Source organism: Adiantum capillus-veneris, chromosome 19 (assembly GCF_014529385.1).
Source record: "Adiantum capillus-veneris isolate H3 chromosome 19, ASM1452938v2, whole genome shotgun sequence".
Lineage (NCBI taxonomy): Eukaryota > Viridiplantae > Streptophyta > Polypodiopsida > Polypodiales > Pteridaceae > Adiantum > Adiantum capillus-veneris.
This window is the reverse complement of record NC_140949.1, coordinates 25,461,875-25,474,610: the sequence shown is the minus strand read 5'-3', so window position 1 is coordinate 25,474,610 and position 12,736 is coordinate 25,461,875. Positions and strand designations below refer to the sequence as shown.

The 12,736-nt window shown below is 42.9% G+C and overlaps 2 protein-coding genes across 2 annotated transcripts in view; one reads left to right on the top strand and one right to left on the bottom strand.

Moving 5' to 3' along the window:
• Positions 1-5,786, top strand: part of LOC147433720 (uncharacterized) — a 60,943-nt gene extending 55,157 nt beyond the window's left edge. The window contains exon 2 of the mRNA XM_086490348.1: positions 5,282-5,786. Within this exon, the coding sequence (XP_086346474.1) occupies positions 5,282-5,683 (402 nt within the window). The 3' untranslated portion in view covers positions 5,684-5,786. The remainder of the gene's footprint in view (positions 1-5,281) is intronic.
• Positions 5,787-9,816: 4,030 nt separating this feature from the next.
• Positions 9,817-12,715, bottom strand: LOC147433719 (cyclin-U1-1-like). Its single transcript, XM_086490346.1, has 3 exons — positions 11,417-12,715; positions 10,586-10,764; positions 9,817-10,116 (listed from the first exon to the last, which is right to left on the bottom strand). Exons 1-3 carry the CDS (start codon positions 11,953-11,955, stop codon positions 9,986-9,988), a joined length of 849 nt encoding a protein of 282 aa, XP_086346472.1. The 5' UTR covers positions 11,956-12,715; the 3' UTR covers positions 9,817-9,985.
• Between the last annotated feature and the right edge of the window lie 21 nt (positions 12,716-12,736).

The following is a 12,736-nucleotide window of genomic DNA, read 5'->3' as shown; positions in this document are numbered from 1 at the left end:
ATGTTTCGCGTTTTCTTCTTAGTTCTCTTTAGCATTCTTCTCTCTCTCTCTCTCTCTCTCTCTCAATGTTGTATTCATCTTTCTTAGGTAATATTGTTGCAAATCTATGTGCTTCGTCATTTCCTGTCATTACATGCTATAGATTAACGCATCGTTTTTCTTGTTTTTGAGTGGAATCTTTGAATTAGGAGCACGTTTTATTTTTTTTGAAGCCAGTATTCGAGTAGGGGGTACCCAATCATGTAGTAGTAGGAGTTTTCTTCTTGGGAGAACATTTAGATATTGTATGAGAAGTAGATGTAGTAGTATAGTCAGGAGAGTATGATGGAGAAGAGATAGAGACATGCTTGCTTTCGTTAAGCAGAGAAAGTTCTTTTTCTTGGCCCTTGCTCTTGGAAGGCCGTTTGTCCTGATCCGGAGATCCCTTGTGCGTTTTAGCACCTCTTTCCGCACCATCCCCCTGCGGGTTACTTCCATTAGCAGGATTTTCTTGATGCCCATCGGCATCCGTTCCTTGCGGCTTCTTGATTCCTTCCAAAGCCTTTTGGATAGCCTGCAACGAAATGAGTTGTTGCAATTCCGTGAGTTGGATTGGGACTTGCTAAAGTTTGTCTTTAACGGTTCTTCCGTGGCTTGTCATGGTTCTTCCCTTCCTCTGGAATCGTCCTCCTTTTCAGAGAAAGAGAGGAATTTGAGCTTTGATACCACTATCACAAACGGGAGCGCACACGAATAATCAACAAGATGAAAATAAATGATGTTTCAACTAAACAAAGTTGAGGGAGAAGTTCGACATAGTATTTGGGACCAGAAGATGGGTTGGTCTCCCCCCCTTAAAGAGAATCTTTTTACAAGCACAAGAACCGGAGAAAACCCCTCTGTTCTAATTCTTAGACTCAATGGTCGTTCCTTCCCGTGAGGGAAATCCGAGAGATGAGCTCTCAATCCTTTTCCGTCTGTACTCGGAGTCGAGATTCTGCAGACAATTTCCGAAATCCCGTTCCCAAAATTCCCAAGCGTAGGCCGAAGCCTTCTCGCTTCTCCTTCGCAATGAAGTACCTGCAAACACACACACACAAACACGGGACAACAATTTGTATGGCGAATCCACAATCGATACCTGTCGCTCTTGTGCGGGAAAAGCGACTTCCGTGCTTCGTAGTCTCACGATCTCTTGCGTCTTCTGGTGGTAGAGTCTTCTCTTGCTAGCGTTGGAAAATCCTCCTCTGAGTGAGGGCATGCGATGTTTTTTTTTTTTTTTTGTTACTGCTCTACCAAAAATAGAGAGAGTGAAATCGTTGGTTGGTTTTGCTACCTTATTTTCCAAGTGGCTGCCCAGTTATTAAGTGGGCGGCAGACATATTTTAAAATTGGGCCGAATTTGCCCAAAAACTCAATAAAACCTTATAAGTTAGAAACAATGCTTTTCACAGCACTTCCCAGGCATCCCTGGATGCAATCACATGCACAAATGCGATGCAGACATAGATTCCTCACGGGAAAGCGTTTGCTCTTCCCGGAAAACTTGTTAAATTATTCCGCTTCTTAAAAAAGGCTTCTCAGACCCCATCTTTATTCTTGTGCTTGCGTCTTTACGCTTATTCCTCTTTCCAGTTCGGGTTTCCTACCTTACCAACAAAATATTCCCTTTCCGATGCTCCCGTCACCCTATCACGTGATGCATCAAGAATATTCGTTTCCCGGCGTAAAACCCCTTGGCGATGCTTAATGTCACCCATCATATGACGTATCAGAGTTTTCCGTTCTTGATGGCTTTTAATAATTCCAGTAGATCTACAGTTCCTAACCTTACGGCTCAAGTGCACATATTTAAATATCCTAATTTCAATAAAAAGAAATTACTCGAGAAAATAAGAAATCAAGAAAATAGTCCATTTAGCAACAACAAGGCTTGTGTTCCTTGAAATTGTCCCCAAGCATTCATTAATTGAAGCATTTTTGGAGTATGTTCTGTGTTGCCCACCGCATTGCGTACGTTGGGTCCCTTGTTAGGACATTGCGTTGCTATATACACTGTTTGACCGCATTTAAAACACTTACCTTCTTTCATGTATTGTTGTTTTTCTTCTTCAGAGAAATGCTTCCTTTTAGGGTATAAAGTGGAGCGAAACTAAGGCGCATTAGAGGAGGAATAGGACTTGATCTTTGTTTGATTTGAAGGTTGCCTTTGATGTTGATTTTGTCCTTCCAAAGAACTCACTGTTGAGTTGAATGGTCTCTTCTTATCCTTTTTTGGAAAAGAGTCTTCTCTATTATACTCCATCTCCCATATTTCGGCATGGTCTATAATGTCACGTGCACAACTAACCCTATGTGCATGTGGACAAGCTGTAACTCCTACTTCTAGGGTTGAAGACAGCCTAGGAAGTGTTCTGGCACCTTTGTGAACGTGTACGCAGGACGTGCATGTCAAGGCACTTAGAGTAGTTGCATACCCTCTGACTGCACAACCCACTAGCATTTAGCCAGTACCTTAGCACCAAGCATTCTCACCTCATGTGAACCATTTCCTAACTACCCGTGAACCACCTCTTGAAGTGCACTTAATTTAATTAAGGCACTTTTGGAATTGTTGGTCGTGGGGTGTTAGGATGACCGCTCGACCCAGCTTCTGGCAAGTATATATGCAAGCCTTTGGGGCACCAATAGAAGGCAGAGGAGCAGTGATGGAGCCTCTCTAGAGACTAGAGCACCAGCCTGATCAGCGTTTTGGCATCAGCAAGGCCAACGTTTTTTAGCAACATCAATGTTCTCCAGATCAGCCATCAGCGTTTTACTTCAGCACTCAGCCCCTTTCCGCAGTAGATCCTCAGCGGACAGCCCTAGCCTCGTTGCGGTCGCAGCCCTCGCAACATCTACACCAGTGTTTTCAGTTCTCAGCCAGCATCTACTTCAACGTTTTTTAGTTTTCAGCCATCGCCGCCACCAGCGATAGCAGATCAGCCCATAGCCTCGTCGCAAATCGTAGTTCCCAAGCGAGTATCCATAGCGTTTTCAGATTTTAGCCCTTTAGCCTCGCAGTCTCAGCATCTACGCAAGCATCGTTGTCGTCATCGCTACAACAAGAGGCTCAACGGGCCGCCATGGACAGAGAACGTGAAGAACAGAGGGCGGCTATAGAGCTTGAGTGTGAGCAAGCACGCGAAGCTCAACGCATAGCAGCCGAAGAAAGGCGAGCGGCTATGGAATTAGAGCGAGAGGCGTAGAGGGACCAACGCATGAAAGAGTTGATCCTACAAGGTACTCTGTCCGAAGAGCGAGCCACTCAAGGAAGCCGGCGTAGCACAGGTAGAGATGGCGACTCCAACAATCCAGTCACTGAGAAGTTGACGTTCAATATGTATGATGGTAAGATGGATGCTTCTATGATTCATTCTTGGCTGCATCGATTTAATGCTTACTTTGCGTGATCTTGTTTGACTCTGGTAGTATGCATGATGTGGTTAGTGATTCTCTTGTAAGCAGGTCTTGCTTAGAAGCTACTCCAGCGGCTCCTATCGAGGTATCTGGATATGCTCGCTCCCGACATGCACTCTTTAATCACGCAGGAATGTCCTAGTGTGTTAGTCTCTGTTCGAAAGGCATCTTTCCGCCGCAAATTTGTTGTTTCACCTCTCACAGGATGTGATCTGATTTTCGGCATTAAATGGTTTCGTGAGCACTACCCACAAATTCGTTGGAAAGAAAACACGCTCATTCTCTCACCCGCAAGTGACTCTCTCGTGGTCATTCGTGGTGAGCAGGGCCTCCATTCTTTACCTCTCATTTCTCACGTGCAGGCTAAGCGTGAGCTACAATGAGGAGCTCAAGCGGCATTCATGTATGCCACTTCAATGACTTAGGACCTAAAGACTCCAGAACAGTGGCCAGGGGCTTCGTATGCCCTAGTGTAAGTCCTTTTGCTGCTCCTATTTTGTTTGTCCGCAAGAAAGATAGGTCTTCTCGTTTGTGTATAGATTACAAGGCACTCAACAAGATGACCATCAAGAAGAAGTTTCCGATGCCTCGCATTGAGCATATCCTCGATAGACTCAATGACGCAAAGGTTTTCAACAAAGTCGATCTCAAGAGTGGGTACCATCAGGTAAGGTTATTAAAGTTCCTGATGCCTCACATTGAGTATATCCTCGATAGACTCAATGGCGCAAAGGTTTTTAGCAAAGTTGATCTCAAGAGTGGGTACTTGTAATAGGCCTAGACACTCCAAGCGAGAAATCAATAGCAACACACGAACAGAAACTTCAAAATAATTGAACTTTGAGAGAGAGAGAGAGAGAGAAGTATCGTCCACGGAGGTCAGATATGACCCATGGGACTAAAACAAAACATTACAACGCTTTTCTCCTCGGTGAAGGCAATCGATACATATCAGTTAAGGACCGAGAGTCCATCAAAAGGGTAAAAAAAAGAACAAAACCTAGGGGGGGGTCCCTTGCGGGGAGAGTCGGCTTTTGGAGTTCGAAACTCTTGGATGATGGCTTTACCGCCTTGGTAAATTGCCCATTTACCTTGTTTGCGAGCTTCATGCATCTTCTTGAGTTCGCTTCTTTTAATCTTGAGTTGATTCATGGTCAGTTCCTTTGCAATCCAAATCTCTTTTTCCTTGAGAAGGCGAGATTGGGGTAATAGCTTCATCCGCTCTTCTTTATCCTTGAAAGTGAGGATATAATTCCCAAAAAACCCTTAACATCACCATGTTGTGACAAGAGTTATAAGAGAGGGTGCCTCATTGTCGCCTATCCACTCACTTTTTGACCATGGCCTCAAGATCTTGTGGAGTAGGAGGTGCAATCAGCATGAGAGAGAGAGAGAGAGAGAGAGAGAGAGAGAGAGAGAGAGAGAGAGAGAGAGAGAGGCACAAGCTTTATAAGCAACTTTTGCAATTCCTTGTTTTGGACTTCTCTTTGCCTTCGTTGTTCTTAGATAGATTCCTTGGATTTGCTTTATTTTCAGCAATCAACTTCTTGAAGAGATCTTGGTTCACAGAATATTTCTCTTCATCTATAACGATTCTTTCCACAAATTATGCAATGACGGGGTTCTTTGGAATGTTCACATTTATCTTTATCTCTTGTACTTATCTTTAGGTTTTTTCCCTCAAGCTTCGTGATACCTGAACTTTTGAAGGTCTTGAGGTTTTCCATTTTCGTAATACCTGCTCTCTTTGCAGTGTTACATTTTTCATCTGGTTATGTCTTTTCAGTGTAAATATTCTTTCCTTTTGTCTAGTTAAGCAATGAGCAGTCTGCCATATGATCAGGCTACCTTCCCTTTGATACAAGCTGCATGGACAAGGCGTGCTAGTGGTGAGCCAAAGAAGAACAAGAAGTCATGGGGTCAACGAGTAGATAAGTACATGAAACCCTTCATACTGGACATCAACATTTCGAGAAGGTATTTACATGCAAAAGTGGTGCATAGAGTCACTGGAAAATCAGTTGCGGTGGCTACTACTAACGCAAGAGACTTACGGTTTTCATTGCCATCATTAGTTGATGAAAAAGCATGCAAAGTCATTGCTAATCTTCTTGCAGAGCGTGCAAAGGCAGCTGATGTGTTTGCTGTCCTCTATGAACCCCGCAGGAATGAGAAGTTGGAAGGAAAGCTAGCCCTGATCCTTAACACCTTTCTTGCAAATGACATAGCCCTTCTAAAGGGTTAGGTGTAGGGAAATGTGTACTGGAAAGTACCAAATGTAGTGTGAATGAGGCTCAAAGTTGTATAACACCTTCTCATTTTTATACCTATGCAAGTACTTTGTTGCCTGCGCGTTTTGGCTTTCTAAACCAAGCCTCAGTGAAGACGAGAGTTTGGCATTCATATGACTTTTGCAGGTGAAGTGTTGAAATTTTTAGTTTGGAAGTGGGCCCTTCCATTTTCATTTTAGAGCCTCAAATGGGTTCTTATCATTTATTGTAGAATGCCAATTGCATTAATTTATTAACCTCATTTATTTAGCGCTGTAATTCGCATGTGTTAAGGTTATGATGGTTTCCTTGTGGCAATTTCCCAAAATGTTACTACCAATTGTAAGATCTATGTTTTGGATTTATGAATAATAAGGTCGAGTCGAAACATGGGGATCACCTTTATGCTATTAGCTTCCCATGCTAAAGCTGAATCGACCTTAATGCTCCTTTTTTGAGAAATGCTCATGCATGCCTACATAATATGGCCAAATGAGAATTGGAATTGTCCAAATCAACCTGATCTTGATCATGTATTTGAACACCTAAGGGATTCGCCTATGTGGTGCTAAGGCTACCAATGTTGCTTAGAAACATTATTGTGTCACCTCTTTCATGCATCCTAAAGAATGTTACACGCGTTGGGTTCTAGAATTGTTCAATCAGAATGGTCTTTAATTGTATGGTTCGCGTCGTGCTTTAAGGCAACAAATGACTTATTATGCGAAGTCGCTCATTGCACGGTTGAAGTTGCTTTTTTTTCTTGTGAAACTATTTCTTAAACAGAGGGCTCAAGCTCTTGAAGCATCCATTGGAGTTGAAAGAGGAAAAGATGATTCAAATTGTAGTTTGTAGTGTAAAGTTTATTTGGTGTGGTAAGCAGCATAATGAGTAAATTCGTCAATGCTGATCCACCCACCATAACGTCAATTCATCCACTCAAAAGCTCTAGAGTGTAAATAGATATTAGCTCAGGCTTCCATCGATTAGTCTTACATTCTTTGTCACAGCCCATGGATTTTGCATGGATCTACCTCCTTGAGAGTGGACAATGCTTTGACAATCCTCCAAACACCATATCACCCAAGTGTGGTAGATTGGTTATGCCATTTCCCTCTTGAAATATAGGTCTCGAGTTCAACTCTCTTTGTTGGCGGATAGATCTTTAAGGTCTCTTGGGATAATATCTCTCTCTCTCTCTCTCTCTCTCTCTCTCTCTCTCTCTCTCTCTCTCTCTCTCTCTCTCGGCAACGACTCCCCATGTGTGCACGTGCGGGAGAGCTGTGTGCTATTATGTCTGTGGGCGTGCATAGTCCCATTGGGTTGCAACCACAGGTCGTGTAGAGATTAGGTGCAATAGGTGAAGGTGAGGTTAGAGGAGAGAGGAGAGCTATAGAGGCATGGGAGCAGCAGGTTGCAAGCACCCTACACAGACCTGCCAGAGTGGTGCATGGGGGAGGACCCACGTTTGGGGAGGAGGGGAGCAGAGAATATCCACAGGTTATCTTTAGTTATGGGGATTTTTTTTTTCCACACACGAGGGCCCACATGGGGAGATGCTTATCCCTTCCAAATATTAGCCATGTTACATGGTCAGGCAAGGGCCGAGTACCATCGAGCAAGAGCCACACGTAGGCATCACCATGGCCATCTAATTGATGCACCACGTGCTGGGAATGATGGAGAGAACTTGTAGCAACCAGCTAGGAACCTCCTTCTAGAGTGACCCACCCCAGGAGGAGGATGCACTCCATGTCCAAGGGCAAGAGCCCTAGCAACATATTCCATACTTGTACAAGACTGAAATTATGTCTCCCAAATCTTGTATCGATATAATCATATTATTAAACAACTAGTGAAAGTCTACAAAAAGGTTATATCGTGTATATGATCTTAACTTCCATCTTTGCGGTCGTTGCAACTACAAAAGCAATATCTAGATGTTGCATTTGGTCACCTATCACTTAAAAGTAAAGAACTTATGATGGCTTTTCTCTTTCCTCTTACAAGTTGCAACAACTGTCTAATGTAGTAAAGCTAAACTTGGAGATAACAAAAGTTCCTATATTTTGAGATTAATGGTGAGCACAACCTTGGAGGCCTCCCGTCATAGCTATATTTAAATCCTGAATGGATCCCAACCCAGCTGTTTTATAGTTCCTTGCCTAGTTTAAGTGGACCTCTCGGGACCCTCGTCCCGACATTATTCCTCCTAATGTGTACAAAACGGGCATTATATAATAGGAGCCACTCTAGCACTCTGTTACAATTTGGGAATTTGCAATATAATAACAATAGCAGCTATGAAGTACTCCTGTGCCATATAGTAGAATTGTCTACTGTATAGCTATGGCTTGTGAACTGGGCAATGAAGACAAGTCAAGCCCAAATCATGTAAAAATGTACACAAAGTCAAGACAATATAGACAAATTTTGAGTTAAAAAGTGAATGACAAGTATGCCATGATGGGAAAATTACATACAATGTGGGAGGCTGCAAATGCATAGATGACTTGCTAAAATGAACTTAGGGTCCACTCATGGCATGCTTACCTATAAAATAGCGCTTTATAACTCTAAATTCCACAACAATCTGCCATCTTACATAGAGTGCTTCAATTGCTTCTCACACTCCATCCACATTCCTTGGGCCCCATAAGTTTCTCTATCACAGTTTCCAAAAGTGATGTTACAATCACACATGCTCAAAAAGAGAATAATAATCCAATTGGCTTTTTATGTACATGGAACCACACCATCATTCTTCAAAAACGGAAATCCCTCCTTATTTGGAGGAGGATGAGTAGAGAGACCATCTCGACAAAGAGAAAAGAGGCAATAAAGATAGCAATCAATAGACCTTAATTCTTTATAAACTTCAAGACAAAACAACAAAAGCTCTGACTCACACACAAAATACACCACCTCAGCTAACACAGCCAACACAAGGATAATGACTTCGACCGATATTGTGCAAGCATTAACTTGATATTTTGTTCTCCCTGCAAATTTGTATTGGAATAACCATATCACTAGCCATCATGTGACATTTACAAATAGCTACTTCTCATTGTATAATGTTGTCTTTCATTCACAACCACAAAAACCAACACCCAAAAGCTTCATTTCACCTTTGATTATGTCCCCTTAAGTTTAAAACTCACAGTGGCTTTGGTTTTCCCTCTTGTAAGTTGTAATGACTGCCTAGCCTAGTATACTCAAAACTTCACACAAATGCTCCTTTATTTTTTGGATGTTGGTGAGCATAATTTTGGTTGCCTCCCAACGCCTTGCAGCTACCTATATGTGCAAAAGCATAAGAGAAGCAATTAAGCTTAACTAGTTTGGCCGGCAACCTTCAGCCGCCTCTCTCTCTCTCTCTCTCTCTCTCTCTCTCTCTCTCATGTGTCGTGCAAGCCGGGAGGCACAGGGCACACTGGCCGGATCATTCTCCTGCTAGTACGTGGTCGGGGGAGGGGGCTGGAACCCCTTTCCCCATCGTTATTAGTATAGATATAGATATTGTCCCATTTGCTTAGTTAAAGCATGTTTACACAAAGGATTTGGGTGCTACCATGTTTACAAATGGCCATTTTCAAGCTGGCCAGTGTGGTTTCAGCAGCATGTTTTTGGTATGCCAATGGCAAAGGCTTTGGAGAATGGTTACCCGTGATCAATGTAGTGGATACCATCTCGCCATGATATCTATTGGTTTTGAGTCTACCCCAAAAAACCCAAAACACACACACAGACACACAACACAAAAGCATTTAATACTAAAACTAATAACAAAACCAGAAACCCATCCTCATCCTGTAGATAAGGTACACAACCCAAAATAGTGACAGCTGTAAAGTGACCCATCAATGCATGAAAGAGATAATATCATATAACTTTTTTAGAGCCTCCCTCCAAAAAAAAATCATCATTTCAAAATGATCACAACTAACTGGTCTCAAGGGAGCTGTCCTAGTGGTTAAGGTGAGGGCCTTTGAGCACACCCACTATAGTTGAACACTTGTGGGCATGAAGTGTGGGTGAGAGCACAATCCCGTAAAACTGAGACAGCGAAAAAAAGAAGAAGATTACGATATAAAACAAATTCAAATAGAGGAGAGGTGATTAAGGCAGTAAACATTTGTAGGCTACAAATTTCTTCTTACAATGCTCCTATATCAATCTTCTCTCAATGTCCAACCATTTGGTTGTTGAGGCACACAGTCAAGTTGCTACAGATTCCATCTCCTCACCAGCCATTTGGTTGTTTTGGAGCACAATCAAGTCACTTTGATCCATCCATTCTCTTCTATCCGTAAGCAAGCACAAGCCATATCTTGGGAGGCATCAATGAACAATTGCTTCGAGGTAAAATCATTTCGGTTCACCTTTCTAAAATCAACTCCACATGCTGCAAACAATGGCACCTAATCATTCACGGAATCCAAGCCACCCATCTTACAACTGGTACATTTGCAATAATGCCATAACAAACTGTTCAAACCTTGAAAGAAGCAGATCAAAGGAGCTGGGGGTAAAAAATTAAGATCAAAGATTAAGAAACCGACCGTAACCCCTTGGCAGCATTTCCACATTGACTTGTCTGTAACAGAGACTATACATACATATACTACTTGCATAAATACAGCAATGCACAAGATGTAGATGTCGCATAAGATTTGGAGCTTCAGTCCAAATACATTTGGAGATGTGAAAGCACACATTTGCTTATAAAAGCAAACCTTTCGAAATACAGGAGGTGCTTCATTGAAAAAACGACTAATGACACTCAAGACCACGTTATCCTCATGAAGCAAGCGGTTCTTTAGCATTTGGGAATTCTTCTGACTTGGAAAAGGCAAGAGTAGGTAGCCCTTTACCCATTGGCCTGTGCCCAAGATGGCAAAACTCCTGTTCTAAATGGAGACAGTAGCTCTCAAATGTGTGGGTGGTCACACAAAGTCGAAAGTCCAACCGGAATAGCAGATCAAGCTCCATCCTGTTCAATTCAGCAATGCTTACACCTCCAACTCTTGCAAAAAAAGCATTGTTGTAGTGTCTGAAAGACAGAAAAAAAAAAAAAAACATTTAGGAGTTCCATGCCTGATGAGACAAATCGGAATAGCTATTGAATTTATTAAAAGTTTCAGTAGATCTCTGTGAAAGATGTAAAGACAAAGAGACGAATAACTATGCCTTCCCCGGGTGAAGAAAATTTGAACTTACAAAATAAGATGCACCAACCCATGAATGCACACTGCAAAATACAATAACAGTACACTTGCACGCCTGCAATGTACTTCATTAACCCTTAATTAATGGTAATGAGAGCCACTACAATCTCAACATGTCACCAAACCTCCACAACAATAAGTTCAATGGTAGTACTAACTAACCATATGCATGACATTAAGTTCTTCAAGACGGCATGGAGGTAATAAACATAGCACTTTCCAAGTTCTCCAGTCATGTGAAGGAAATTAACTTAAATTAATATCCCCAACCATTGAAAACCTGCCTACATTTTTGTGATCCGGTACAAGCTGAGAGATATTGATGCATTTGTGCAGTCTGCCATTCCATCAACTTGCACAAGAATTCAAGAATTCAAAACAAAAACTTCTCAGATTCCCCATATTTTGCATTGCAATACTCTGGTGAGCAGAGACACAGCATTGATGACAATCATCCAAAATCAGAGAAGGACTTACATGTCATCAAGAGTCTTTGCAGCCAGCATCACCGACGTAATAAGGAGACGATGTACATTAAGAGACATGATGGGCTGATCTGGATGACGGTGAACAAGGCGATCCATGTATGCATAAGCCACAACAAAGCAGGATGGGCTGCAGTTTGTGTACTTGTAAATTCGCTCCAAATACTTGTGTACTCCAATGTTTGGTGCTCGAAGGCCATGAAACAAAGTGAGCTTGAAGTTGCTATTGACACGGCCATTGCAAAGAACAGGGGATCCGATGTGACCATTACTGAAACAACTTTTGAAGATGGGGAAGTCCTGCTCATTCCTGGCAATCAGATAATCCAGGGTTGCCGATAGAACCGACAATATCTTAGGAAGCTCATTGTCTGATGCAATGGATGTCGCTGGGGATCTTGATTCAGCATCATTCGTAAGAACAGACGCTTGAGGTGACTCGAAGGAGTTTCCTGCTAACGAGCTACCGAAGGAGGCTCTTCTTAGAGCCATTCCCTTACACAAGCCATTTAAAAGGGCAGGAGGAGGCATGTACAAAGACCGGTGATCATACCGCCACTCTCATGCCCGTGCAGAGTTTTGACGGAGAAGCATTGCCATGTCTATCCAAGAGGTAGATCCTTACCGCAATGTAGTCCACACAGAAAACCCCTGTCCTCAACAGCGACATGATGAAGCTGAAAGGCGCTTCGACTTTGAAATACTTGGGTGTGAGCTGGCTAGCTGGGAGTTGAGAAGTCCGCTAGTTTCGAGAGAAGTAGCTAGTATGAGCAGTGAGCAGCAGTAGCAAGGAGCTCTTTCGTGTTGAAAACCAGCGAAGAGCATGATGAGAAATACAGCGACCAGGAGAAGCCAGCTGCCAACCGGAATCTTGTGATGGACAGTTTACGAGAGAGCGAGAGAGCCGACAATGACTGATGTGTGGTGAAAAGGCAGGATCAACAAGAGAGAGAGAGAGAGAGAGACCCTCGAAAGAGGAAGTGGGCGCCCAAGAAAATCCCCAATAGAAGGGAGCCGACCGGGCGAAGCTGTGAGAGAGAGAGAGAGAGAGAGAGAGGGAGAGGAGAAATGGAAGGACCCAATGGCTGCTGCAGAAAAGGTCTTAAATTTTCAATTCGCCATATGGGCGTGGATATGCAACTGATGAAAGGATGAGCGCAGATTCCCCTCCAGACGCGCTCAGCGAGTCAGTCATTGAGATTTGAGAGAAGAGTCGCAAAGAAAATGTGAAAGTTGCTGCAAGCCGACTGTTCAGTGTTGAGAGTCACAAAGGGCAGATGGGACATTGGGGTCCCCCGGCACCTTCCCACCT